The 25,137-nt window shown below is 38.9% G+C and overlaps 1 protein-coding gene across 1 annotated transcript in view; it reads right to left on the bottom strand.

The window, feature by feature from the left end:
- Positions 1-2,086: 2,086 nt before the first annotated feature.
- The window catches only part of LOC309882243 (myocardial zonula adherens protein-like), a 57,356-nt gene continuing 34,305 nt past the window's right edge, over positions 2,087-25,137 (bottom strand). The window contains exons 11-17 of the mRNA XM_082769146.1: positions 17,197-17,280; positions 16,470-16,570; positions 14,824-14,926; positions 7,799-8,052; positions 7,059-7,718; positions 6,156-6,378; positions 2,087-5,176 (exon numbers count right to left, since the gene is read on the bottom strand). Of these exons, the coding sequence (XP_082625272.1) occupies positions 5,039-5,176; positions 6,156-6,378; positions 7,059-7,718; positions 7,799-8,052; positions 14,824-14,926; positions 16,470-16,570; positions 17,197-17,280 (1,563 nt within the window). The 3' untranslated portion in view covers positions 2,087-5,038. The remainder of the gene's footprint in view (positions 5,177-6,155; positions 6,379-7,058; positions 7,719-7,798; positions 8,053-14,823; positions 14,927-16,469; positions 16,571-17,196; positions 17,281-25,137) is intronic.

Below are 25,137 nucleotides of genomic sequence, written 5' to 3'. Positions count from 1 at the left end.
CAGTTCAACAGAGCACTTGCATAGAAATGGTCCTAGAGGAATCGAGCCTTGACTTCGGTACATGCTTTCATGCTTCACCAAACCAAGGGCCCATTTAGTAAAATCTTAATAACCAAACGATCAAAACTTTTTTTTTTTTTTTTAAATAAAAGATCACTTAATGCCTCCAAAGCTTTGCATACATATGGAATAACAATTACAGTATTTACAAAGGAGTCAAATGGACTTAGACACTCATATCCCATGGAAAGTCAACATGAGTGGAAGATGTTTGGACTAGAGTCAGCTAACATTTGCCCGCAACAATGTCAGCAGTGACACAGCACTGCAGAAGTGTGAGAATAAAACACAATCATTAGCTTACTGGAAAAAAATACACAGCAAAATAAATGTTGTTTTCACACAGCTGTCCGTTCTACTTCCCCTTCCCTCCCAGAACGTGGGAGTTCACAACCCGAAAACAAACACTAGGAAATGAGGAAATCTCAGTGGTGATCTCCACACATACCACCCTAAGAGCTGTGGATTTACAACAAAACATGAACCACAAACTCAGGAAAAATACAGTCCAGTTACCACCTCCCCGGAACAAGACCACACCGTGCAAGACCCACTCCCTGAAAACGTTGTCCTTACAAGACACTTGGAAGAATTACACCTCCTACACTGCTCTGAAAAAGAAGCAAAGATGGCAAAGCAGAAAATGCTACCTTTTGCTACAGCTAAGTCCATAGGATGGGGAATAGCTTCTTCCAAAATAGGACTCTCATTCCCCATCCCTTATATGCCACTCATTTAGGAAAAAAAAAAAAAAAGAGGTCAAGAATTCATTGCAATTCGCCTGGCCCAAGGATATTCCTTACAGGCACTAACTTGCTAGGGGCAGATGATAAACCAGATGTTACTCAAATTAGGCCAAAAATGTTCCAAAGAGGGCTCCACTCCAGTTCATTCTCACTGGCAAAACCCAGCATAGTACACAACTGAGATTACAATCAGCCTTCTGGATCCAGCTCTGCAATGGAGCTGCACAAAGTGAGCAGCCAGCTAGATCTCTACTTGCAGCTCAGGCTAGTCAGGTCCTCTGCGAGGCTGCTAAAGGCTGCCAGCTTGTGGTGTGTCTGCGATATAGGATTGTCTGTGAGCTTAAGTAAACACAAAAACTATTGCCCAGAGGTTGCACACCGAGTATGACCAGATTTGCCATGTCTTTCCACACAAGTTTTAATTCCTAAGTCTGTGCTGTCTGAATGTTTTTTTCCCTGACTCTTGATACAGTGTCCCTATGACAGATCGAGATACTCTGTAACACAGAGCTCTACTTTTTGAATTCCCTCACTTTGCAGGCTCCATTTCTTCCACACAGGAATTTGCAGCTCTTTACTTTTATTTTTGGATTGTAAGACTCCTAGAAACAAAAACTACTAACAGAGAAATGCTGATCTGTCACTTATGTCTAAGTCTTAATACACAATGAAAACCTCGGCATCTTTTCTAGCCTTTAAATTAAAAATAAATAAATAAAAAGTTAAAGTACAGCAGCATTTAGAGTTTTAATTCTTTTAAATGTTATTTCCCAAATACTTAACATAAATTTTTAGGCTGCTAAATCCTCTCGCTCACGCTATCCCTACAGCTGGCAAACCAGACCCCACGTTCAGGAAACCTCAGGAAATGTCACAGCTGTGAACAGAAATTTGCCAAGAGGTACTTTCCTTCTGTGCAGTTTGGGGATCAGGTCCTCCTACCATGTTTTAGACAATGCAAAAATCAAGGGACTGCAGATGCCGCCACACTGATTGCTACCTGCCTCACACGCTATAGCTCTCAGACTTGCAACACATCATTTAAGCTCTGTCTGCCATCTTTCAGACCTGCATGACTGCCCAGCTTCAGGTCTTGCAGATCATTTCTTATGCATTTACATTCCCAAAAGTTTTCTTTCCTTGCACTGCAAATGTTTTCTAATTTCATCTCCAGTGTTTTCCTTGTTAAGCAACTGAAGCAAGAGTTCCTGACTTTCCCCAAAATTTGACTGCAAGCTTTACATGGTCAAAACAAAACATTATCCACACAAGAATTTCAAAAACACAATTTCAATTCTTTATTTTCTGCCAGATTAACAGTCCACTCCGACAAAACAGTTCACTCCAATAAAACAGAGCAAGATCCTCGATTCCCAGTGTATGCTTTGAAATGTTCTGTAACCTGAGAACAGTGAAATACACAGTAACAATACTACATGTGAGAAGAAACTTAATTCAGGATGGCTAAACCATTCAGGATTCACCCTCTTATTCTCTAACCTGTAACAAGCTCCTGGATTGCACATCCTCCTTATCATGGGACTCTTTATACCTAACTTCGCTTTTCTGCCACTCACAAAATCTTAGCACAGAGTACACATCTGCATTCAGAATTTGGGAACAACCTCCCACGACAGCTTCCATCATAAAGTTTAGAAAGCAAAAGCCTAGAAAACACACTGAAGAGAATGTAATTTTCATTATTATGAAACCCACATTAAGCTAGACTTCAGTAATCTAGAAAACAAATTCTTAACTGCGCAGCTTTGTGAAAATTCCTTTAGCACTGAAAAGCCAGTATGGAAAAACCACACACAACTTGAAAAGGGTGCAACAGCACAGGCAATACGACAAGGGTGATGATCTTAACAGGGACAGATACACACAGGCCTGGAAATGGTAACAACCTGTGCTTTGTGCAGCAGCAAAGGGAAAGGCAATACACCTCTGATGCCCCTTGTCCTCAGGAAGTTCAACAGACTGAAATAAAGGGAAGACCAATGACGAGACTCAACCAGACTAGTAGTAGGGAGCAGGGATGGCAACGGTGATCTGAGAGGTGACCTGCATCCACTAGAGAAGAATGCTCCACTGGCCTCCTGTGCAGCCAGTGCCACACACTGAAGAAAGAGGCTGGGGAGAGAAACACATGCAGTGGAGGGATCACATGGGTTATCAATATGGGAACTGAGGTCTGAAAGACTGAAAACGTGCCAAAAATCAGTGCTGATGAAGACAAGTGACAGTAAGAAGCCATGAGGATGAAGCAGGAGCACAAAAACAAACAAACCAACCACTCAACAGGAGAGGTACGTGGTAAGGACAAGGTCACAAGGCCTGGAAGTGGCAAACACCAGCACAGTCTGAAACCAAGATAGGAAATGAGAAAGCATGAGAAGCCTCAGTGAAAGAGCAGCTGTGGCAGAAAACACAGACATTCAGGTCTCCACAAGGTACTCAAGTGACTGAGGTATGCAGAAGGTGTCTGGTTATTTAGATGGACCCGCAGAAAGCAAGAGGAGATAACAATGGCAGGAAGATGCACGACACATGGCGCAAGTTTAATATGTTCGCATTTAGCTGGAAGTGATATGGGATACAAAAGGGAATAGGTGGTGCAGATGTAGAATATGAACTTGCTCTTAGGAATGGATGGGTCTTATGAGGAGAAGGGAAAAGCAGAGTCCAGAAGCCAAGAAACAATTAGAAAAAGAAAACAGTGAGAGGAAAGGGTATAGGAAGAGGCATCACAGATGACATAGCGGAAAAAAAAGCCACGTATTAGCTTAGCAGCAGTTCTGCCTGTCAAACCGCAGTGCCAGGGCATGGACTGTACCACAGGGACTACTTACGAGCTTATGGAGTGTTTGGAAAAGAGTAAGTGCCTGCTTGTAAAGCACTGTTCATAGCATTAACTTCTTTATGCACTCAAGAAGTGGTAGGGATTTTCAGCCTCCTTTTCTAAATATTATGCAGCTTTTTGAATGCCTCCTATCTTGGTTTCCAGGGACACCACTCCTGCAGGAATATGTTCACATCCAGGGGAAGCCTTTCACATAGAGCTGCCCCTTACGCATTGCTGCTGGAGTACCTCAGAAAACAGGTTTTGCCAGGCCAGACATGGAATCTGAGAATGTGTGTTGGTTTGTTTTTTTTTTAAAACTAAAATGAACTCATAACAGGGTTTGAATATGCTAGTCAGCAGCGTAACATCATTGCACAATACCTCTCATTTGTGTTCCTAACCTTGCAAAATTCATAATGAAAGGCAGAAAATGTTACAATAAGGAAGACTTTTGTTTTAATCTTCAAAGAACAGATAAATCTGCAAAATACACAGAACTTATTTTCTCTAAGAAAACCAGAGGGTGGATCTGTTAATTTACAGTATCAAATTATGAAAAAATAGTATTCCAAAGTTTGAAAGCACTGTACAAAAATATGGAAAAACACTGAGGCCTTTAATAAAAACATTAAAGTCTTCAGATTAACTTGATCTCTTGATGTGCTTGGCAGTAATCTCCAAAAATGAAATAGCAGAATCCCTTAAAGCCCAAACAAAATTTGAATTAGAAAAGAAAGAAATTTTGTACCTATTTACAGTACAATGGCAAAATGTGTTATCTTAAGCTATGGGCACAGAAACAAGTTCTCATGTGATAAGAAGACAAGTGTGTGATAGTTAGGCTGCAAATTACTTAGTTAACCAGGCATGTATTGTCACCATATGGTAAAAGCAAGATCATCTTAAATAGTTTATGCCTCAATGGAGGAAGTATCTTACATTTATACAAGACATACATGCATACATTTCATACATGCAGTTTCCATCCAGCAGTTCACAGGCACCTTAGCTAACTTTATGGATATGAGTTATGATGCCCTTTGCACTCACATTTCTTCACAGAAGAAATCTTCTCTTGTAGATGATTTCATCATAGCCTGCAAAAGTGTGTTAAGGAGCTTGTTTTTACTATAGTTGAAAACTATTAGGCTTTCCACAAGGCTTAACTGCCCCAAGTGCTCCTAAAAAGGTCTCCAAATAACACTTGGGGTTGCCACTTAACACTTATAAATATAAGGTTTATAAAGAACCCTTCCCACAGCTGTAATGTTAAAATTTTCAGAAATAACTGACTAGATCAATGACTCTCCATATTCACGTCTGGGTTTTAAGAAGTACTGCAGAATGATCAGCTACATGGTTCATCCTCAGACATCCCTTCTTGAATTCAGTCCTCTGCTGAAAAATAATCTTCATCTCTCACTTCTCTGTATTGCATTGCGGCCTCCCCCTCTGGTTCAAAGCTCATCATTTTTATATTCAATCTCTCTGCAAGCTTCTGTGCTGCAAGCTTGGCTTGCATTTCCTATTAAAAAAAAATAAAAAAAAATAAAAGAATTAAGTTAGAAGTGTTTTTGTCATTTTTATCAAACAAATATACTAGAGGAGAAACTCAATGTAATAATATCAGTAACGTCACAGTAGACGTTAAAATTTCTAGTAACTGGTGAAAATTTTTTTTACATTAGTATATAATTGTGCCATTGATATCTGAAGATTGACTTTTTTTTTTTTTGAGTTAAAAAACCGAAAATCCCCTTTTGGCAGTCCTCATCTGTGATATACTTATGACAGCTTTAACAGAACAAAATCAGTCTATATAGCAGACTTGTACAGTATCCATGTAGCAATAGCTCTTCATTCAGCAACCCCAGAAAAAAAAATCCATTTTACAAATAAATTATCTCCCTTCAAGTATCAAGAAGACTATATTAGCAAGTGCTTGTAATACAATAAGTAGCAACAAACACTTTTACTGTACTGTCTAGTTTGAAACATTAGCTCAGCATCACCCAGAAAGTTAAAATCAAAATCCATTAGAAGAGAATTTAGCAAGAAATTCCCTTAACATTGAAGAACTTCAGAACTTGGATTCTTCAGGCACAGCATAAACTAAGGCAAATACAGCTACTTGCTTATTTTAAGAATACCAAACACTACTAGTCTTTCATTTCTGGAAGGACTGAAAGCAAATTAAAGGCTAGTAGGCAAGGTTTATACTTTCTAGTTAGAGGTAAAGAGACTGTAATGAAGTTAACGTAACTGCACATGAAGTGTGACAATAAATTTTCATTAATGCAGGAATAGCAGTTTCAGAAGGGATAAATACATTTTTTAATCACAGTTTTAAGAAATTCAAATACAAGAAAAAGTGCTTTTCTTCAGTCTGGCAATCTCAATTTCATCACCAAATTCAACAGTATCAAAGATGTTATATATATATTTTTGTGTGCGTGTGTAGTAATTAAGTACTTAGTTTTCAAGACTAAATCACAAATACTTACCTCATAAGCTTCTTTTTGTTGTATCTGAATTGCTATGGATTCCTCTATGGATAATAGCTTAGCAGGGGCATGGTGAAGTGGTGGTAGCCGAGCTGCTGTGATGTCATTCAAATGTTTCTTATCTCGAAGTCGTCTTTCTTCAGCAGTAATTGGAGAGCCAACTCCCCCAGGTGACTGACTGGATGAGGAACCATGAGATGATCCACTTTGCTCTCCTGATAATCTACAAGCAATAAAACACAGAAGCTGTGACCCGTATTTGAAATACAAAGTTGAACTGCTTCAGTTCTAAAACTTATTTTCATCATGCAAGAGTAGAAAAGTTGAAAGAAAACATGGAGTGTTGTGACGCCATCCACAAATAAATAACAAGATCAATCTTTTCCTTAGTAATACATGTATACACCGCCTCTACAGATAAACAATATCACAAGTTACTCCTGAGGGTGAACAAAAAAGGTAGGCCAGTGATTTGGCAAGCACCAAACAGCAATGCTTTGGGAGTCCAAGGAAATAGAAATTGTTTCTATTGCCAATACAATGTGAACTGCAGTTTCTGTAGAGATGCAAGAAAAGCAAAAGGTCCCCTGCTGTTAAAGTTTTATAAATACTAAAATCAATTCAGAACAAATTTTTGCCAATTGTTTAAGAGCTTTGTAGCTTAAGAAGATTTATGACTTTTGTTTTTACCAAATTGGTTGAATTAAATCACCATTCAGTATTGAGGCTGTGCAGTACTTAACGCTAAAGAGCCAGTATGCTAACATATAATGATGTCTCATGGCTTTAAATCCCTTGGATCACTATAAGAAAATAAACTCACCATGCTTTTTCTGCAACATTTCCAATTTTACACAAGTCAATTATTTCTTTTTTTTTTTTTTTTTTCCTAATAATACTTACACATTTGTTCTGAATTTGCTTTTTTTTATGACTGGGTTCTTGGCTCTGGACTCTAGAACTTCAATATAATGCGGTGTCTTGGGGTGCAGACTTCCAAAGATATTGCCTTTATGCTTAGCCACGTTCTGCTCTTTTTCCAATACTTTTTCACTATTATCACCATCTGCAATAGTAACTTTTCGGAAGGCATCAACCAACGTATCTCTGTTGTTGTCTGTAGCACCTGTACTCCCTGCACCATCGTCAGCATTGCTCTGAGATATCTGCCCAGCATTTCTCACGTGACTGCTTGTAGCTGGCTGGGAGACAACTTCACAAAGAAGACCTTGATCTTTTGGAACAGTCTCTATTTTATCATCATCTCCCAGAGTCCTTTGATTTTCTACAGCTGTTTTTGTGGCCCCTTGCCCAACACATTCAGCCTCCTGCTCTTGGGAAGGCACCTCGGGAGCTTCTTTAACAGCAGAGTTCCTGCTCGGGGCTGAGGAACGCTCTCGGCTCTGCGTGTCCTCCTCCTGCTTTGCCTGCAGCTCCAGCCTGACAGCAGACAGCAGCTCCGCCGTCCTCGCCGCCTCCTCCTCCTGCAGGATGGCGAGCTGGAGCTTTTCGGCGAGATCGGCGATCTTCTGACCCTTATCGGGCAGCCTCTCGATGAATTTCCTACAAGAAAACGAGACGCTTATTTACGCGGAGGCGGCGGGGAGGCCCGCCCGCCCGTCCCGTCCCGGCGCCGCGCTCACCGGTCCGCCAGCAGCCGCCGCTGCCGCCTCAGCATCTCCCGCAGCTCGGCCAGGCTCCGGCCCCGCAGGCCGCCCGCCGCCGCCGCCATGCCCGCCGCTTCCGCGCCCCTCTGGGCGCCGCCATCTTGGCGGAAGCCACGGCGGGGCGGCAGGGCCAAGCTTGGGAGGAAGGCGACGGCGGGGCGAAGCGTTCCGCCCTGCCCTGCTCGGCGTGCTGGCCGAGTAACGCCTCGCGCTGCCCGCCCGCTGGGTGCCTCTCAGCAGGGTGCAGGGTGCACTCGAGGTGCAGCCTTCAGGGTTTTGTTACAATTTCTCTTTCTACATGGTGTTTAAACGCGCTTCCATATAACGCAGAGAGCGAATAGAGAAACTCAAATTATCACACAACCTTCACCTCCCCGCATCCCACCGCCTCAGCGCCACAAACACCAGGTGCCCTCCATCCACCTGCCTTAGCACCACAAACACCAGGTGCCCTCCATCCACCTGCCTTAGCACCACAAACACCATGTCCCTTCCATCCAGCTGCCTTAACACCACAAAGGCCATGTCCACTCCATCCAGCAGCGCTGAGGTCCTTACGAACAGCAGCGCCAGGAGGCAGAGCTGGGCCTGCTGAAGTTGGTCCCAGCTGAGGCTCCGTGGTGCGTGCCACAGCGCAGAGACGTTTCTCCGAGATGGCTAAAGCAGCTGTTTCACAAACAGGATGAGCAGAGGCCTGTCCCGCAGGGATGGAGGAGGAAGCATTTTAAAATGGCTGCCCGGCCCTTTGTTTGCTCAGCTGGAAGGTGAAGGGGAAGGCTGAGGACCAGGGGAAATGAGATTAATCAAGTAGGCAGCTACCCATGGAAAAATACCACGACTGGGGGGAGAAAAGCCAAGTTAAGTGCCTAGTTGAAGGGAACATTTTGCTGCCTGCTATGTACAACCTGAATCATTTCCCAAGAAAATCACTCAGGGAATTTTCCTTAAGAGTTCAGGGAAGAGAAAAAATATATATATATTTTTTTCTTTCCCCTTACCAGGAGATCACTCACAGTTGTAGAACACAAGTTCTCCGAGTTGCTGTCTCTGTAATGCCATCCTAAGTTATGCTGTCTACGTAGCATTTCTGCAGCTTGCAAGAAGGGATGTTTAATCTTTCCTTTTAGCCTCTTTCTCCTGCGCACACTGGACAAAATGGGAAGGTTGGGCATGGAAACTGCTTCTGCCCATGTGGGAGTCTAAATGGAAAAATCTTATTTGACATCTGCTCTACACTCACATGATGATGGCTCATCTCAGTTCAACTGCTGTTACTACATATGCAGAAAAGTGATGCTGGTGAGTTAGTTTATCTGCTAACCTGCATAAACACAGAAAAAGGAAACAGAAGATGAAGAGGGTAAAGTGTCCTAGTAGCATGACTGCTGGGATCATGATCGATCATTCTGTATCCTCACTTGGAACATCATTCACCAAGTCATTATTTGTCCCAGAAATTTATTTGTCCCAGTCATTGGGAAGTCATATTGCTCATCTTTAAAGTTCAAGTGTTAAGTTTTGGAATACCATAATCTCCTTCATGGATAACGCACGGTTCTAGTGGCCCAAGAGTATTCATTGTTGTGTATAATATAGATGGAAAGAAAGATATTCAAATAATAAGTAACTTGCTCTAGCATAGATTTTTTTTTTTAAGTTTAAGTTTACACCAGTTGCAAGGAACACTGCACAGCCATTTGTCTGTGCCTTTTGTATTTCTGTTTTACCAATGACAAGTACCACTCAGCTGATGTATTCTAGTCATGTGGCATTTTGAGTGAGATAGATGTGAAGTTTACCTGCCTAAATTTTTCACGTGGAAAAGTTTTTCCATCAGAAATGTCCAGGTCTGTGCAAAACTGGTATTAAAAATAAAGCTAACACTCTTGATTCTTTTCTGTTACAGGTATAATTTCCATTGTCCTCCTTTCCTTTCTTCTATTTTAATAAATGCATAAATATTACTCCTAATTCTCTTTACTAAGAAAAGGAGGAAAGACGACTTTAGAAATTAGGCTTTGAGACAGGTAACATACTTATAGTTTCTCTGGTGCTAGGTGGAAATAGTGCGGGGCAGGGGAGGTAGAATCAAACTACACAGAGTAAACCACTCCCCAGATAATGGAAATGATTCATCTTCAGTCCAAATATTGGTACTATTTTTTCTATTTCACTTTTTTTTTTTTTTTTTTAAATGAATTTTTAAAATCAGCATGATTTATCTTTGTAATAGTTTATTTTCTTTAATTTAAAGGAAAAAAACTCCTTCCTTAACCTTACTTCTCTAAAAACAAAACAAAAACATTGTAAAGGCTATCTTATGTTTTCTCATACCTTTCAGTGTAGTGGTTTACATTTGGGAAGCAATTCAAATTATTGTAGTGTGTCTACAGACCATACACACCTTTATAGAATACTATAAACTCATAGGTGCACATTTTTACATATTTTTTTTCTTTAATCCACCAGGTTCTTTCTATTTTTGGAAGTTTTCACATACCTGAAGTTATAGATGACTTCTACCACTTTTGTCTTGTTTTCCCGTGCTTCTTCCATGTTCTAGTGGTGAAACTAGAGTTGGAAGGGCCTTAACTCTTCAGGACTCTTAAGCACATTTCTTCTTCTACATACAAAAATCTCCAAATGCTGAATAGGAATGAAATAAAATGCAAGTGGAATGAAATAGTTCAGCATGTACACCTCCATTCTTGAAGCAGGTGTTTCCTGTACAGAATTACAGACTTAATGTAGAAAGTACTAACTTGTTACCTATCTGCTTACCCATCCATGAGTAAAAGCCTTTGGATGTCAAAATGAGGATTTGAAGCCTCTCCCAAAAGCTGTAGACTGCAACTTGCAGAATCCTATTTTCTAGTTTCAGCACTGAACATTGTCGATCTCAAGATTTTACAAGGCGCTTTTGGCAATTTCTTCTGAGTACACACACAGGGAAGTATTAGTCAAGTAAAAACCTTCACATTCTACAGCTGAGCACCGCAAACCAGCAACACTGTAATTGTCATTTTTGTCAAACCTCTTCTTAAGTAGTTGATGTGGCTTGCTTAACTGTGATTGCCTCAAAGATAAATTGCTATCATCAATGAATGGATATAAACTTAAAAAAAAAAAAAAAAACAAGAAAAGAAAAAAGAAAGTGGGCCACATTCATCCCAATCGTATTCCTCTTAAAGTTGGAGAGCATCACCCCAGATGTGTTCAGATGTTATCTGTGGGATCTGAAGATTTTTGTTGTTTTTGTGAGTGCTACATTGCCCAGTTCTTGTTTATCCTGTGCACGTCAATAGTTCTTTAGTTCATAAAAGAGTTTGTCTACTTTTTTTTTACTTGGCTTTGAGAAGAGTCTTTAGTCTTTAGCAAGGGAGTGTCTTCCTGTTCTCAGGAGCACATCTGCCAAAGGAAACACTGACAAGAACGTCAAGGCTGCAGAGTAACCACTTTTGCATTCATACATGTTTTGAACAAACACAATTATGTAGAGTAAGAGTTTTAAAGGTTTAAAGGTAAGTTTATTTCTGAGTGTTTATATAACAGAACAAAAAGTTTAAATACAATATTTATTGCAATTTAACCTTTTCAGGTCTTACATACAGGATGTTTTAAAAGCATACAATTCAATTGCATTATTTATACAGCATATATGAAAACTGTATCCCAAAATACTTTCCAGAAGAACTGAAATCACAGTAGAACACTTACCATGGTACAAATGAAGTCATACAATTGACTTACATTTAATGCACTTTCTGGTACTTAACTATATGGCTTTTATTGATGTTTACAGAGATTTTACTAGTTTCTAGTCTTATAGTACTAAGTTATCCAATCACAAACTGAAAAAGAATTATACTGAAGCATTACAGTCTTTTCAGTCAGATTTGTTATTATTTCTGCTAATTTACATGGCTGCTGATTTGACTGGAAAGCCCTATATTTTCATGTAACACAATTATATAAATACTGTTCCTCTCCTTTTCTTCACAGTTACCAAATTTAGACTAATAGTCCAATCAAATAATGCTCATACATCTCACTAAATATCAAAATGCTCTAAAATACAGTATAAACTTCAATCCTTGTTATATTTTGAAAAAATGACATTTGTCATCAAATAACAAAGACAGTTTACACAGAACACTTTTGCAGGAAAGATTGCTGCAGTCTTGGCAAAATTTTGAGCAGATGATTATAACTTTGCAAATCTCAAATATCTTGCAATATTTTCAGAGAGATACTCAGAAATCTATTAAAAACAGAGAGAACTTCCTTTTGAAGACTGCATTAGAACAGCATCTTGATTCATCCTTGTCTCTACTACCGTTCTCTGAGCTCTTCAGTTACCAGGTTCTGTTTTCTGAATTCTGGCCAAAACCAGACAGAGAAATAACACTTAAAAATTCCAGTCTATGTATTCCTTTTACAACAACCTGCATTTTCATTAATCTATAAATAAAGCCTTCATCTATTCATTTTGTTTTGATGGTAACTCACCAACCATGGTTCAGAATTAAAATTCTGAAATACAATCTAACTTTTTGGGCACATAAAATGGTAACAGGCATTATGCAATGACCTGAGATTGCATCCCTTATGGATATTAATATGAACAGACAGGATTAGTCTCTAGTATTTCTCTCCAAAATTGATTTTGTCCAAATATCAGCAAATCTTTTTGCTGTTATCAGCCACTAGAGGGAGATACGATACACATGTACAAAGCTTGTGCCTGAAATTTGGGCTGGGTGATTACCCATCATCTTTTAGGTTCATCAACATAGACTTCCAATTTAAATATATTCTCATTTAGAGTTTCAGTTCAAGATCTTGGCTGTTCATAACCTAACTCAGTTATTGATCAAATTAACTGTTACTTGGGAACTTTGTTCAAACCCACTCAAGCACCAAAACTTCTTTCAATCAAAAATGCAGGTTAAGACTACAGCTGTTTTCTTGTCATTGGTATTGTGGTGCAAGACTATAGGACTATTCCTCTGCTTTGCATAATGAGGGTGCTTCCTCTGAAGGACTTTTGATAGGGAGCAGCTGACTTAATTCTCAGGGACCTTCTCTTCAAGCCCTTTCTAGCTCAAAAAAAAAAAAAAAAAAAAAAAAAAAAAAAAAAAAAAGTTTTACACCTAAAAGAGGTAAGCAATTTAAGCAAATGTGTGGTATTATTTCTGTTCACTAATGCAACAGCTGGGATTTTCTTTGGCCTTTTGATACCTATGAGATCATTCTCACTCATTTATCACATGCAAAGTAAATGAGTTTCCTTGATAGCTATTAACTTGTTGTAATTATGCATTGTTCTCTTTAAAAGAAATGCTATTCCATCCCAATAAAGATTACAGGCTTACTTCACACAGTAGATATTTTACCTTTTTGTCAATGACTTTGATTGCAGTTTCTCTTGAATTCTATGCATAATACAACCCACAGTACTGTGTTTGACTTTCTAAAAAGTAAGAACCATTCAAAGTCCTCAAGAGTTGAACATGTCATAAGAGAAAAAAATAACTTACATGCAAATAGAGGATGATCTAAGCATAAAAGCTGGAGCTTTAATTACATCACACAATTCTCGTTCCTGTGATGTACTACATCAAAACATTCTCCAATCCAGGCTTCTTTATTTACTAGTTAAACAGCACAGTTACAGAATAAACAAAACTAACAAATTCAGAAAACCATGAAATAATGCAGGAATAAAATTGGGATTATGAGGGGAGTTTTATTATTTTAAGTACAACTTTGAGTATATTTAATTTTAACAGACTGCTGAATTTAAGAACTTGTATTTAATTGGAGACAAAAGCAATCACTCTGAAGCCTTGTGGCAGTGAATACCTCTGGGGTTGACATTCAATGCAAGAACAGTATTAGTCATACAGAACATAAGTTGTTTTCTATTGCAGTTACTGTAATAAAAAAATAGTCTGCCCTGCATTCATGTTAATAGCACTACAAGAAAATACTAATAAATTCGTTTTAGTTCAGTAAAGGCAGGAGATTTAAACAAAATGTAAAAAATACACTATATATATTTAAATAAGTTCAGTAGTAGATGCAGTAACTCCTGCTGGTATTTTGAAGACAGGGATAAGATTTTAAGTGTTTTGGAAAACAAACTACTTAAGATCAAAATCCCGATTCAAAATTGCTATTGCTATAGGAATTGCAGAAACTGCTACAAGTTGCTGTAGGCAAAATGCTGTTTAGTGAGAATTCCTTCATCTAATGCAAAAGTAATTAAAAAAAAAACCCTACACAATTCCTATTGAATGTAAAACCAATAGTCACTCTACCCCATGACTGGCAAGTACAAACCAGTGCCTCATCTAACAAAGCAAAGCCCATCATAAAGCTGCTCTATCGCTTACTGTTTTGAGCAACAAACATGACATTCATCTGCATGTGTTGAGGGCATTCTTTGAGAACAGTCCAGTTCCATCTCCCCTTCCATCAAACGAGTGCTGGTTACTAGTGAATCTATTCCAGGGGAATGGAGCCCTCAATCTCCGCAGGTCTCTATGATAGAAATGAACAGCCCTCACACTTCGTACACAAAGGGAGAGCTTTCAGATTAATGCCCTCTGTCAGGGTAGTTTCAGATTCTTCCCCTGGCAGTATTGAAAATAAAATATATTAGAGATTCATTATACAAATAGAACACATTTGAAGAAAATCTGTACAGCTATACAACTCCTTCCTTACAGTTATTTGAAATGACATTGCACTAGACAGCTTCTAAAGAAGCAATAATGACTGCCGTTTCATTTATACCTCTTCTTGCATATCTCCCTCACAGTTAATGTCCGCAGTAACTTCAGATATGAAGCTACTAAAAAGCTGCTTTCAGGATAAATGTAGCAAGACTCCATGCTGCTGTTCTTCTCTATGACTTGATAAAAATGTATCTAATCAAGCTGCAAAGGCGCAAAATATTTGCCTGTATTTAGAAAGCACATTGACCTGAATGCTCAAGACGTACTGTTCTTTGTGCTAAATTCCAACACTCTCTTGAATGGGGTGTATGTCCTCACTGGCCTTGCACTTTCAGGAGATCTTCTGTTCTCAATACTTGTACTGTTAAGGAGACAAAACAAAAATTACAGAATTAATGTCAGATGGCTCGAAGTGCCACTACAATGAGCTTGTGCCTTGTTATTGACATTGTTGGGCTAAAATTAAACTATTCAATGCAATGGTATGTTCCATATTTCTTTTCTATAATGCCACAACGTATATTTGATAAAAAACATGACTGATACTGACAAATTTACATGCTGGCTACAAATATACACGGCTAAAAAGTCTTTAAAGATATCTATTTAAATTTCTGTAGCTAAGAAATTAACTATCATTTCCAGCTTTGACAAACAAATTGACAGTTTGAGCTCTGCTGGAGCTCATATTGGAATGTTCAGCAATAGAGCTGCTTTGCTGAAGGATCCTGTAACAGTGAAGATAGTAGCATTAAATTTAAGAACGCAACTAATTGTGAAGTGTAATTCCATAAAAGCAAAACTGCATAGAAGTCAAAGATAAATCTCAAAAACTGAAAGAATATCAGATAAGTAGGATTTGTGGTAATATACAAAGGGGACCCAGAGAGGACAACAAAGATATTTACATCCTGACGCAAAAATATGTTGGTGTCCTAAGTGAAAAGCACTGTTTCTGATGTTTCAAAGTTCATACCATTAAAATCTGCTCTAGGCTGAACGCTCTCATGCGTGTATTTTTAAATAGGGAAGGGAAATTTTAGTTTGCATTTCATATGCTAGCGTGGATTTCAAATGCTAATTTACATTCCTCAAACTAAATGATTCAATTTGCAGTGCAGTTAAAATGAACTAGTTTACCTGTTGGTAGTAAAAGTGCTATGCAATGATCCTCATTACTGTACTGTTTTGCCCCTCCTTGCAAAGGTTTGCTCGGGGAGAGATTCAAGAGCAAGTCCATAGCATTGTTTCCAGGGCTCAGTACAACCCTAGTGCAGCGTTTGGAACAGAGGATGGGGAGGAGGAGGAGGAGAAGGGAAGGCACTATGGCTGAATCTTTACTAAACCTGGCTACAGAGCCACCCTCCACCACAGAACAGAGACAGGCGAAGAAGTGGTAATCTGACTGTGCTGTTTACTTGGCAATTGTCCACTTAGGCCTAGCATAGCTCCAAAAATTTCTGCAGCCCTGAAACGTTTCTGTTGGTATTACCTGCCGTTTAAAATGGTTCTTGATGCATCTGGTGGAACACAGAATAAAGCATGCATGAAACCAGCATTAAACTGGCTCAGGGCAGTGGTGTCTATTGTCTTCTGCTGTGGTGCTAGCAGACGTTTCATTAGTATTTTCTGCATTTCACAAAGTCAGATCTCTTGACTTCTAGCTTTACTCCCTGCTTAAAACATGTTACTGTAACTAAGTATTCCCGGAAGGTCTGCAATACGTTTGCATCTAAAACCGCTTAAGTCATTAAAGCATATTACACCTAGTGCCTACTAGTTCCTCTTTGAAAATTAGGAAAATTTTGCAAAACTTCACAGTTCATGCTAATAGTGTACCAACACAGTGACAATAAAGGACATTATGAAGAAGTTTGCTATAAACAAGCAGAAAATTGAAATACCTGGATGGAAGATCACATTCTACACCAGCATCTCTGGTTTCTACATTGGTCTTTGGTTGATTTTCCATTAAATAGTCCAATTTATCTTGTAATTCTTTATTCTGTAAAACAGTAATTTTCAACACAAGTTTATTTTATTTCAGTTATGTTAATTAAATTACATTAATTAAACAAGAAAAAAAAAGTTCTAGAGTGGCTTTTCCCCATAAGAAATAATGTAAGAGTATTTACTGAGAAAATAGAGTCCTTATTTCTCAGAAAACAAACAAACAAAAAACACTTAACTGTATTCGTTAAGAAGCTTCTAAGCACTTATAATACCATTATAAAATTCTATGTCAAGAAAGCTAGCATTGAAATTGTACATCTATCCCAGTTAATTGAGTAGATAAAGCCATCACATGGAGCACAGATTTGGAAAAATTGACCTTCATGACCACTCAAATCCCAGGCTACTTAATACCTACACCTCTTATTACTCCCTGCTACTTTTTAGAATCTACAGTCCCAGGAAGGTGAGAAACAACAGCAGAAACTTTATTTGTCTCTATAGTAGAGGTATCAAGACTTTGTATTACATACGTTCTTCATTTGACTGCTATTATGTGTTTAATTTGCTGAAGTACAGCAAATATATACAATAAAAATGCATTTAGGTAACATCAGATCATACCTGTTCAAATTTTATTGGCTTTCATAAAATAATTACAATAATATAATGCCTTACCTCACATTCTAGGAAAGAAATTTTTTCTAAAAGCTGTATGATAAATACTTCCTTCTCTTTGACTTTCTTCCTTAGCATTTCAATCTGTGAAGAAAAAATAAAATAAACATATTTGGTTTAATGTGGATGAGAAGCGCAGGAAAAAGACCTAGATACTGCAGGAAGAAAAGACGTTTAATTTTATTATTCAGCAACTATTGAAAAGCTATACATATTCACAAACTACTTTTAAGCTACTTAACCATGGCTATCATCCATACAGTTAAGACAGTTTGTATATAGATGATATAGAATCATAGAATCATTAAAGTTGGAAAAGACCTTCAAGATCATCTGGTCCAAACACCCCCCTACCACCAATGTCACCCACTAAACCATGTCCCTAAGCACCACATCCAACCTTTCCTTGAACACTCCCAGGGACGGTGACACCACCACCTCCCTGGGCAACCTGTCCCAATGCCTGTCTGCTCTTTCTGAGAAGAAATTTCTCCTGACTTACAATCTGAACCTTACCTGGCACAACTTGAGGCCATTCCCTCTAGTCCTATCACTAGTTATCTGCGAGAAGAGGCTGACCCCCAGCTCCCTACAACCTCCTTTCAGGGAGTTGTAGAGAGCAATAAGGTCTCCCCTGAGCCTCCTCTTCTCCAGACGAAACAACCCCAGTGCCCTCAGCCGCTCCCCTATGGGCACTAGGGTTGTTTTGTCTGGAGAAGAGGAGGCTGTATACTAACATGTATACTACATGTATACTAACATGGATTTTAAGAATCTATAAACCTAGATACAAAATGGAAACTCAAACACTGTCATGTAACAAAGGAAACTCAGGAAAACTCCATCTCTGGTTCAAAGGCTCTAGTGAATTTTACCTACATCCAAAAATAGGTTGCACACTGCTAGTTTCTTGAAGGTCATATTTGTTCAGTTCTTTCCTGGCATACTAAACTCAAAACAAAACAAAACAAAACAAAAAAAACTTAATTTTATACAAAGGTAAAGGCAGTAAATTATTTACAAGTGTTCATGAAAATAAAAGTTAGCTGCACCAAAAGTACTGCATCTTAATATTGTTCTATATAGAACGATGATGACCTCTGTACACTCTGGAATTTCTGCTGATCACAGACTCATACAACAAGAACTTTTGCATTAAATCTGTCCCTGCTACCAGCACAAGCAGGTATGGCCAGAGAAACTGGGTGCACCCTGGATTTCATAACCGTCTCTTGTTGCTGGCCCAAAGCTGGTCTCATTGCATGGAAACGGCTTTCTAAAGCTCCTAAAGCCACGAGCATTTCTCTTTTTCTGTTCTTCTGAACTTCTTGCTTAAAGCTGATTTGCTGTGTAAGGTGCATGCTGTTATCAGCAACAGTCTAAGAAATCAGTTGACTTAATTTAGGAGACAATAGAATCTTGTGCCAACACATCACATTTTCTCCTTGGACCAAAGCAAAAATCCCTGGTTATTCTCTCTCAACTCCTGCTGACTGCACCTACTAAAACGGTGACTAATAAAAAGAGCAAACAAAAGCAATAGCTAAATAGCAACTTCAAATGTTACTGCTTCCCCAGGAGGAGGTTCAGGTTCTTACTCACACAGCGGTACACACACACCACTTAACAGGCACAACAGGCAAGGTGCTTCCTGTACCTGCAGTTACGGTCTGCTTCAGGTGCAGAAAGCACTGATAAAACTACTTCTATGGCGGGTCAGCAGAAGTGCACTGGAAGATCAGTTTGTGGGAGACAATGGATTCTGCATCGTGCTTGTATGCAGGTAGGGACTGGGAGAAGACGAATTTCCCACTTTGTCCTGTGCTCATGCAACTTTTGTCTTACAACAGCAAAGAAAGCTGATAGCAATGGACAGTATTTATGCGCTCAACGTTAAATGGTGTCAAGTCTAATTCTTCTAATTAAATTTAAATTGACCTTTCTTGAACATGCTATTTCATGTCAGATGACATGAAATAAGTATAAATTCAGGATTTTTCCCCTTCAAAGTCTATGGGAATGCATTTTTTACAACTGCAGTGCTGGAACATCATTAATTAACCCCCTGTCCCTGTTCCATGCCAGCTCTCTTTAAACAGGCAGAGCCCAACCAACAACTTCTGCTGTACTCAGCAGTGCATTATCTGAGTCAAGTGTCTCCCTGCTTCCTCAGAATTAGAGTAAATTAAAGTTTCAAAAAGCTTTTGATCTTACACCTGGAAGCTGAAAAACAGATGTAAACCAAGGCAGTAAATGGATGGTCTGCATCACAAACAGAATGCCAGTTTACCATGCACTGCTTTTAGCAAAGTCTTTATTATTGTATGTACAAAAAGCTAAAGCTGTGTTAGATGAGGAAAGATATAAAACGCCTTTACAGCACTGGAAAAGCGTGTGTTCTGCACATTCCTTGCTATTATGGGGCAATCTGCCAACAGTGAAAAAAGTAGATCTATGCTTATAGCTTTCTTCATCATAAGAGAAGTATAAAAATATCCATACATAATAAAGCATAGGCATTTTCTATAAAACTTCAAATCAAATGAGGTAGCCTTTTTTGTCAGGTTATTGGTTGGCTATGGGTTTCACAATTTTAAGGAAAAAAGGAAAATATATTACTAAAAACTTAGTGGATTTTACTAAAATGAATTATTTTACAGAATTTTATAGAACCAAACAAACCTCAGAATACATTTCTTTTTCTGGCAGTCACAAAGACAGACCATTTCCAATTGCTTGGTCAGAGTTTTTCATGTGCTCTCACCAGTCACTTTTTAATTCTGTATTTTAAAACCAATTTTGTGAAAGCACATTAACAAAACCCTCCAAGACCACCAGTTAAAAACTTTTCAATACAGGTAGAAATAATGATTAATAAAAATATTCACATCATGTTAAAAGAGAATGATAAAATACTCAAAAGTATAATAATCAAAGCTCCAATAGTATTATCACCCTCCCCAAAACCTACAGTGCAATCAAAACTCACAGAAGCATTAAAAAATGAAGAAGAGATAAATTCAACCAAAGTATTATTTTTTTAATATTTTTTATAAAATTTAAAAAGTTTTTTTTTTCTAAAATCACCAAATTGACTTTAATTCAGTCTTCCCAATTTTCAATTAACATTAACACAATCGTCAGTTATTATTAGAAAAAAAGCAAAATGTAAATTTCATAATTTTTAGCTGAACAGTTACAGAATATGAGTGCTGACATCATTCATCTTTCTCAAAATCAGTTTTTTTTGTTTGTTTGTTTTGTTTTTTACTTTGAGATGCATGCAAAAGTTATCAGTCATCTGAAGCTATTATCATTTCAGTTTTCTGATCACAGAAATCCAAAGCTTGTAGCATTTTCAGAACTGTGTAACTTCAGAATTTTCAGAATGGTGTAGTATTTTTTTTTTTTATTTAATTACTACTTTGTTTACTAGTATGACTAAATTAAGTCACTGGTTCAACAGCTTCAGCCCTGCCAGTAAATTCCACTTGAGAAAAGTTAAACTGTTCTTTTAGGATTTTTAAGTGGGTCTTCTCTGTCAATATTCTGTTCTCCTACTGTGCATACAAGTAAATAATTTTAACACCTGTAATCAGAACAATGCAGAGAAGACTGAAGCCAAGTAGAGCTATGGGATCAGAGGAGGGTTTTACCCTGATAGATACACATTCTTGTTTTTGAACAAGAGCTCATCAGCTGCCTATTTTATTTTATTTTATTTTATTTTATTTTATTTTATTTTATTTTTTCCTGGGGGTCAGGGGAGACTGACAAACTGCTTTCTCCTCTTCCCAAACACAAACCTCAACTCCAAACACAAGATTTTGTAATTTGGCAGGAATGTTACCGCTTTAACTTTTTTTTTTTTTTTTTTTTTCTTTTAATAAGGATCCTGTAAGAACTGGCAGACTGGACAACATACAACAGCACTCCCTGCCTCCTTTTAACACATTTACATAGCATCAATCAGAGCCCACTTAATCAATCTACTTTGTCCTTCTAAAGAATTATGCTAAAACTTTAATATACGCCTTCTCTTGCTAACCTATAGAGAAGAGGCAATGTTGCAGTGTATCATCACATGCAGTCTCAGTCTAGCAGTAAAACAGACCTGAGTGATTAGACCATGCAGATTACAGATATGATAAGGCTGCAAATTATGGAACTTATATAAAACCTTTTGGTAGATCTTTACAACATTATGAACTCAACTACAGACAACTAAACTCAACTCAAGACAGCTCTACAGGCCAAATACATTTCATGACAAATTTAGCAGCTGTTATAACGGCAGAGGCTGTTTCAGGGCCAGGAAAACAGTCCGGCAGTCTCTGCTCCCCAGGTGCAGCAGAGCTACCCTTTGAGGCCACTGTAGAAGGAGAACAAGGCAGAGCACAGCAGGGCACCCATGCGACATCCACACCTGCTGTACTCCCCAACACATGGACAATTAATTGTCTCAGCACTACTGCTGTCCAAGGGCTGAAATGGCTTCCACCAAAGTTTTGAAACACCTTTAAGCCTACCACAAGGCTTGACATGGATGACACATCCCACCAGAGTAGTTTACTACAAAAAAAGTTTATTTAGAGAACAAGAATTTGGGTACACATCATTTTATGCCATTAGCTTAGGGAAGACCAGGAATGAGCTAACCTGATTTAATTACTCTTCAAGGGGACATGCACTTGGAGGAAACCGGGTGGAGGGGGAGAAAAACAAACAAACAGGAATAAGTTTGGAGGATTATATTAATATATTACTAATATTACTATATTAAATAAAATGAAACCTTAATTCAGTGCATTTATATAAGACACATCACATACCGTAAAAGTGTGATGGTGTCCTTTGAGAGAGGAATGTAACAAGACAGTGGCTCATAATGCTGGTGTTGGGTAAAAACTCTTCAGCAATAAAAATAATGCCTGTTCCTTAACATTATATTGGCTTTTTTCCCAAAAAAATCTTACTTATGGCAAACTAAGATAATAATGCTTAGACGTGTATTGCACAAAACATAATCTCAAGAGGGTCTTTGATCCAAGGAGTTGTATGAAGTAAGAGAACAACAGATGACAGAGCAATAGATTTTGACTTTTGGTTGAATATGAGGTAAGGAGAAGGAAAGGTGAAGGAGGATAGGTCAAACACAATACTGAACTAAAGGCCTACGTGGTGGCCAGGCCACTCTTGGGTAAAAAACAAATTAGTGCAAGCCAAAGACTGAATTTCCTTGGACTGAGTCACTTCTGGACTGACTCCAGGACAAAAATATCACCAAGATCTTCCTACATTTTGGAGGAGCAATGACCAAGGCCTATAATCCACCTCACCCTTGCTGTATCTGCAGGCTCTGGCATTTCAGCTCATAGCCAACTCAGCAACTTGCTCCCAAATCTAGCTTTTGCACAACTACCCTTTACAGATTTCTCCATCATTTTCCTCAAGTACTACTGAGATGTAGCCTTCAGACTCTCTTCTTCCAACCTTGTCTACAAATGCCCAGGCAGGCTTTTCCCTAGTGCTCCCCTCTTCCATGCCTTGCATTGTTAGACTCACTAGCCATTTTTTTTCCTCCAATTTTCCACCAATATTTACTCACACCCACATTAAGCAATCAAAAAAATCTGCATAAGAACGTCATTTGTGCTAAATGACCCACCCACTCCTTCCTTTGAAGACAGTTCTGCTAACAGTAGAAATGCGAATTTAGCAGTCCTGAGCCACAACATCACCCTCTTTTCCTATCACTTCGTTCTCTCTTTGCTCCCCCACTCCACTGCATTCATTGTTCCTGCCTTTCCTCCTCCTGTTGGGTAATAGATGACTATGCCAGAAATTAGTAAGGGAAGAGAAACAAGGCCCAAGCTACAGTATTGTAACTTACCTGGTCTGCCAGGAACTGAGAGGCATCCTGTGCTCTTCGGCCACCCCAAGGCTGGGGAGCACCCAACAGGTCAACACAGGGCATACAAACTCAGCCCTTTGTCTACCCCACTTCAATCCCTGACACTTGGCTGCTGAGCACAGGAAGGGGCACCTGATCTCTCTCAGTCATGGCCAGACCCATAAAGATCCCTACAGGTCGTGTTGGGTGTACAGCTTGCACTGCACATACCTACTGCAGTTGACAGCCTGAATCAGCCTGTCAGGCCCCCACGTACAATGTGAATCTTGTTGAATTTATTCACTGGCTGAGGATTACTAATGCCACTTTTTTTTTTTTTTTTCCCCTCAGGCTCTCTCCTCCTTGTGCTATTGCTGTTACCACCTCTATACCTTTGCCTCCTTCTAAAACCTCAAGGTTATCTCTCTCAAAATCCCTCAACTTCCAGACTGTCACCTTATCTTGTAGCATCTCCCAGAAAATTAAATTCTTGCCTGTCACATCAATGAAGATACATTTATTTCTCCCTACTGCACCTTATGGGGTCTCCAGTAAGTGACCTCAAGTACCAGATGAAATTCTCATGCTACTTGAATGGACAGTGTAAATATTTTCTGGGAAGAGCTGCACTCCTGAATTTCTTTTGCTCTGTCAACCAACTACTTCAGTAAAGATAGAAAGATAGATGTATAAGTCAACAGCATTTCATTGATTTCATGGGTAGAGCATCTAGCTAGGTGATCGTCCCCCTGTACTCAGCTCTGGTGAGGCCGCACCTCGAGTACTGTGTTCAGTTTTGGGCCCCTCGCTACAAGAAGGACATCGAGGTGCTTGAGCGGGTGCAGAGAAGGGCGACGAAGCTGGTGAGGGGCCTGGAGAACAAGTCCTACGAGGAGCGGCTGAGGGAGCTGGGCTTGTTCAGCCTGGAGAAGAGGAGGCTCAGGGGCGACCTTATCGCTCTTTTTAGGTACCTCAAGGGAGGCTGTAGCGAGGTGGGGGTTGGCCTGTTCTCCCACGTGCCTGGTGACAGGACGAGGGGGAATGGGTTTAAGTTGAGCCAGGGGAGTTTTAGGCTAGATGTTAGGAAGAACTTCTTCACTGAAAGGGTTGTGAGGCATTGGAACAGGCTGCCCAGGGAAGTGGTGGAGTCACCATCCTTGGAAGTCTTCAAAAGACGTTTAGATGTAGAGCTTAGGGATATGGTTTAGTGGAGGGCTGTTAGCGTTAGGTTGGAGGTTGGACTCGATGACCTTGAGGTCTCTTCCAACCTAGAAAATTCTGTGATTCTGTGATTCTGTGATCTAAGAACAGTCAAGAGGAGTATCAAGAGACCCGAAAGAAAGAGTCCTCTAAATAACTGCTGGGGAGTAGTGATATTAGAAGGGAAATCAACAGAACTATGAATCAATTAAAGGAGAAAGAAAAAGCATCATAAGAGACAATTAAAGTTATGTCGAACTGTAGAGCCTTTATAAAGAAAGTCTGACGTAGCAAACTTGATTTTATTCTGTATACTTAGTCACAGTTCTGGAGGCTTTAAATATAGTTATCTATTGAATTGGAACAGATCCAGCTGTTAGGTAAATTCAGTCAATATTTACCACCTGATAATATCTTCCATTAATTTAAAATATTTAACACAATATGACAGTACTAATATAGTTAAATATTATATATTATTCAAGTATCGTGCATTTTCCTTATTCATCTGCCATAAATCAATTTGGCATCTGTAACACTGATACAGAGACATGAACAAACTGGTTGTAAATATGACTAAACACAGGACAAACACATATTACACCATACAAAACGAGACAGACAAGACTTTGCAACATCAGCCTGAACTCTCAGACAGTTGCTGTACAAGGAAAACAACATTTTACTCAAGATTCCAGTATTTCACTGGACCTTAAGTAGTACTTATCAGAGGCTAGTGTTGAAATTTTTTTCAGGGAACATAATAAAGCAAATAGAAATGAGCACCTTTCCCTTTAGTCCTCCTTAAATCAGTACTTCTTAGTATTTTAAAACTCCCATTTTATGTA

Source organism: Aythya marila (assembly GCF_965140915.1).
Source record: "Aythya marila genome assembly, chromosome: 11".
Classification (NCBI taxonomy): Eukaryota; Metazoa; Chordata; class Aves; order Anseriformes; family Anatidae; genus Aythya; species Aythya marila.
The sequence above is the reverse complement of the archived record's forward strand: the minus strand, read 5'-3'. Positions and strand labels throughout refer to the sequence as shown.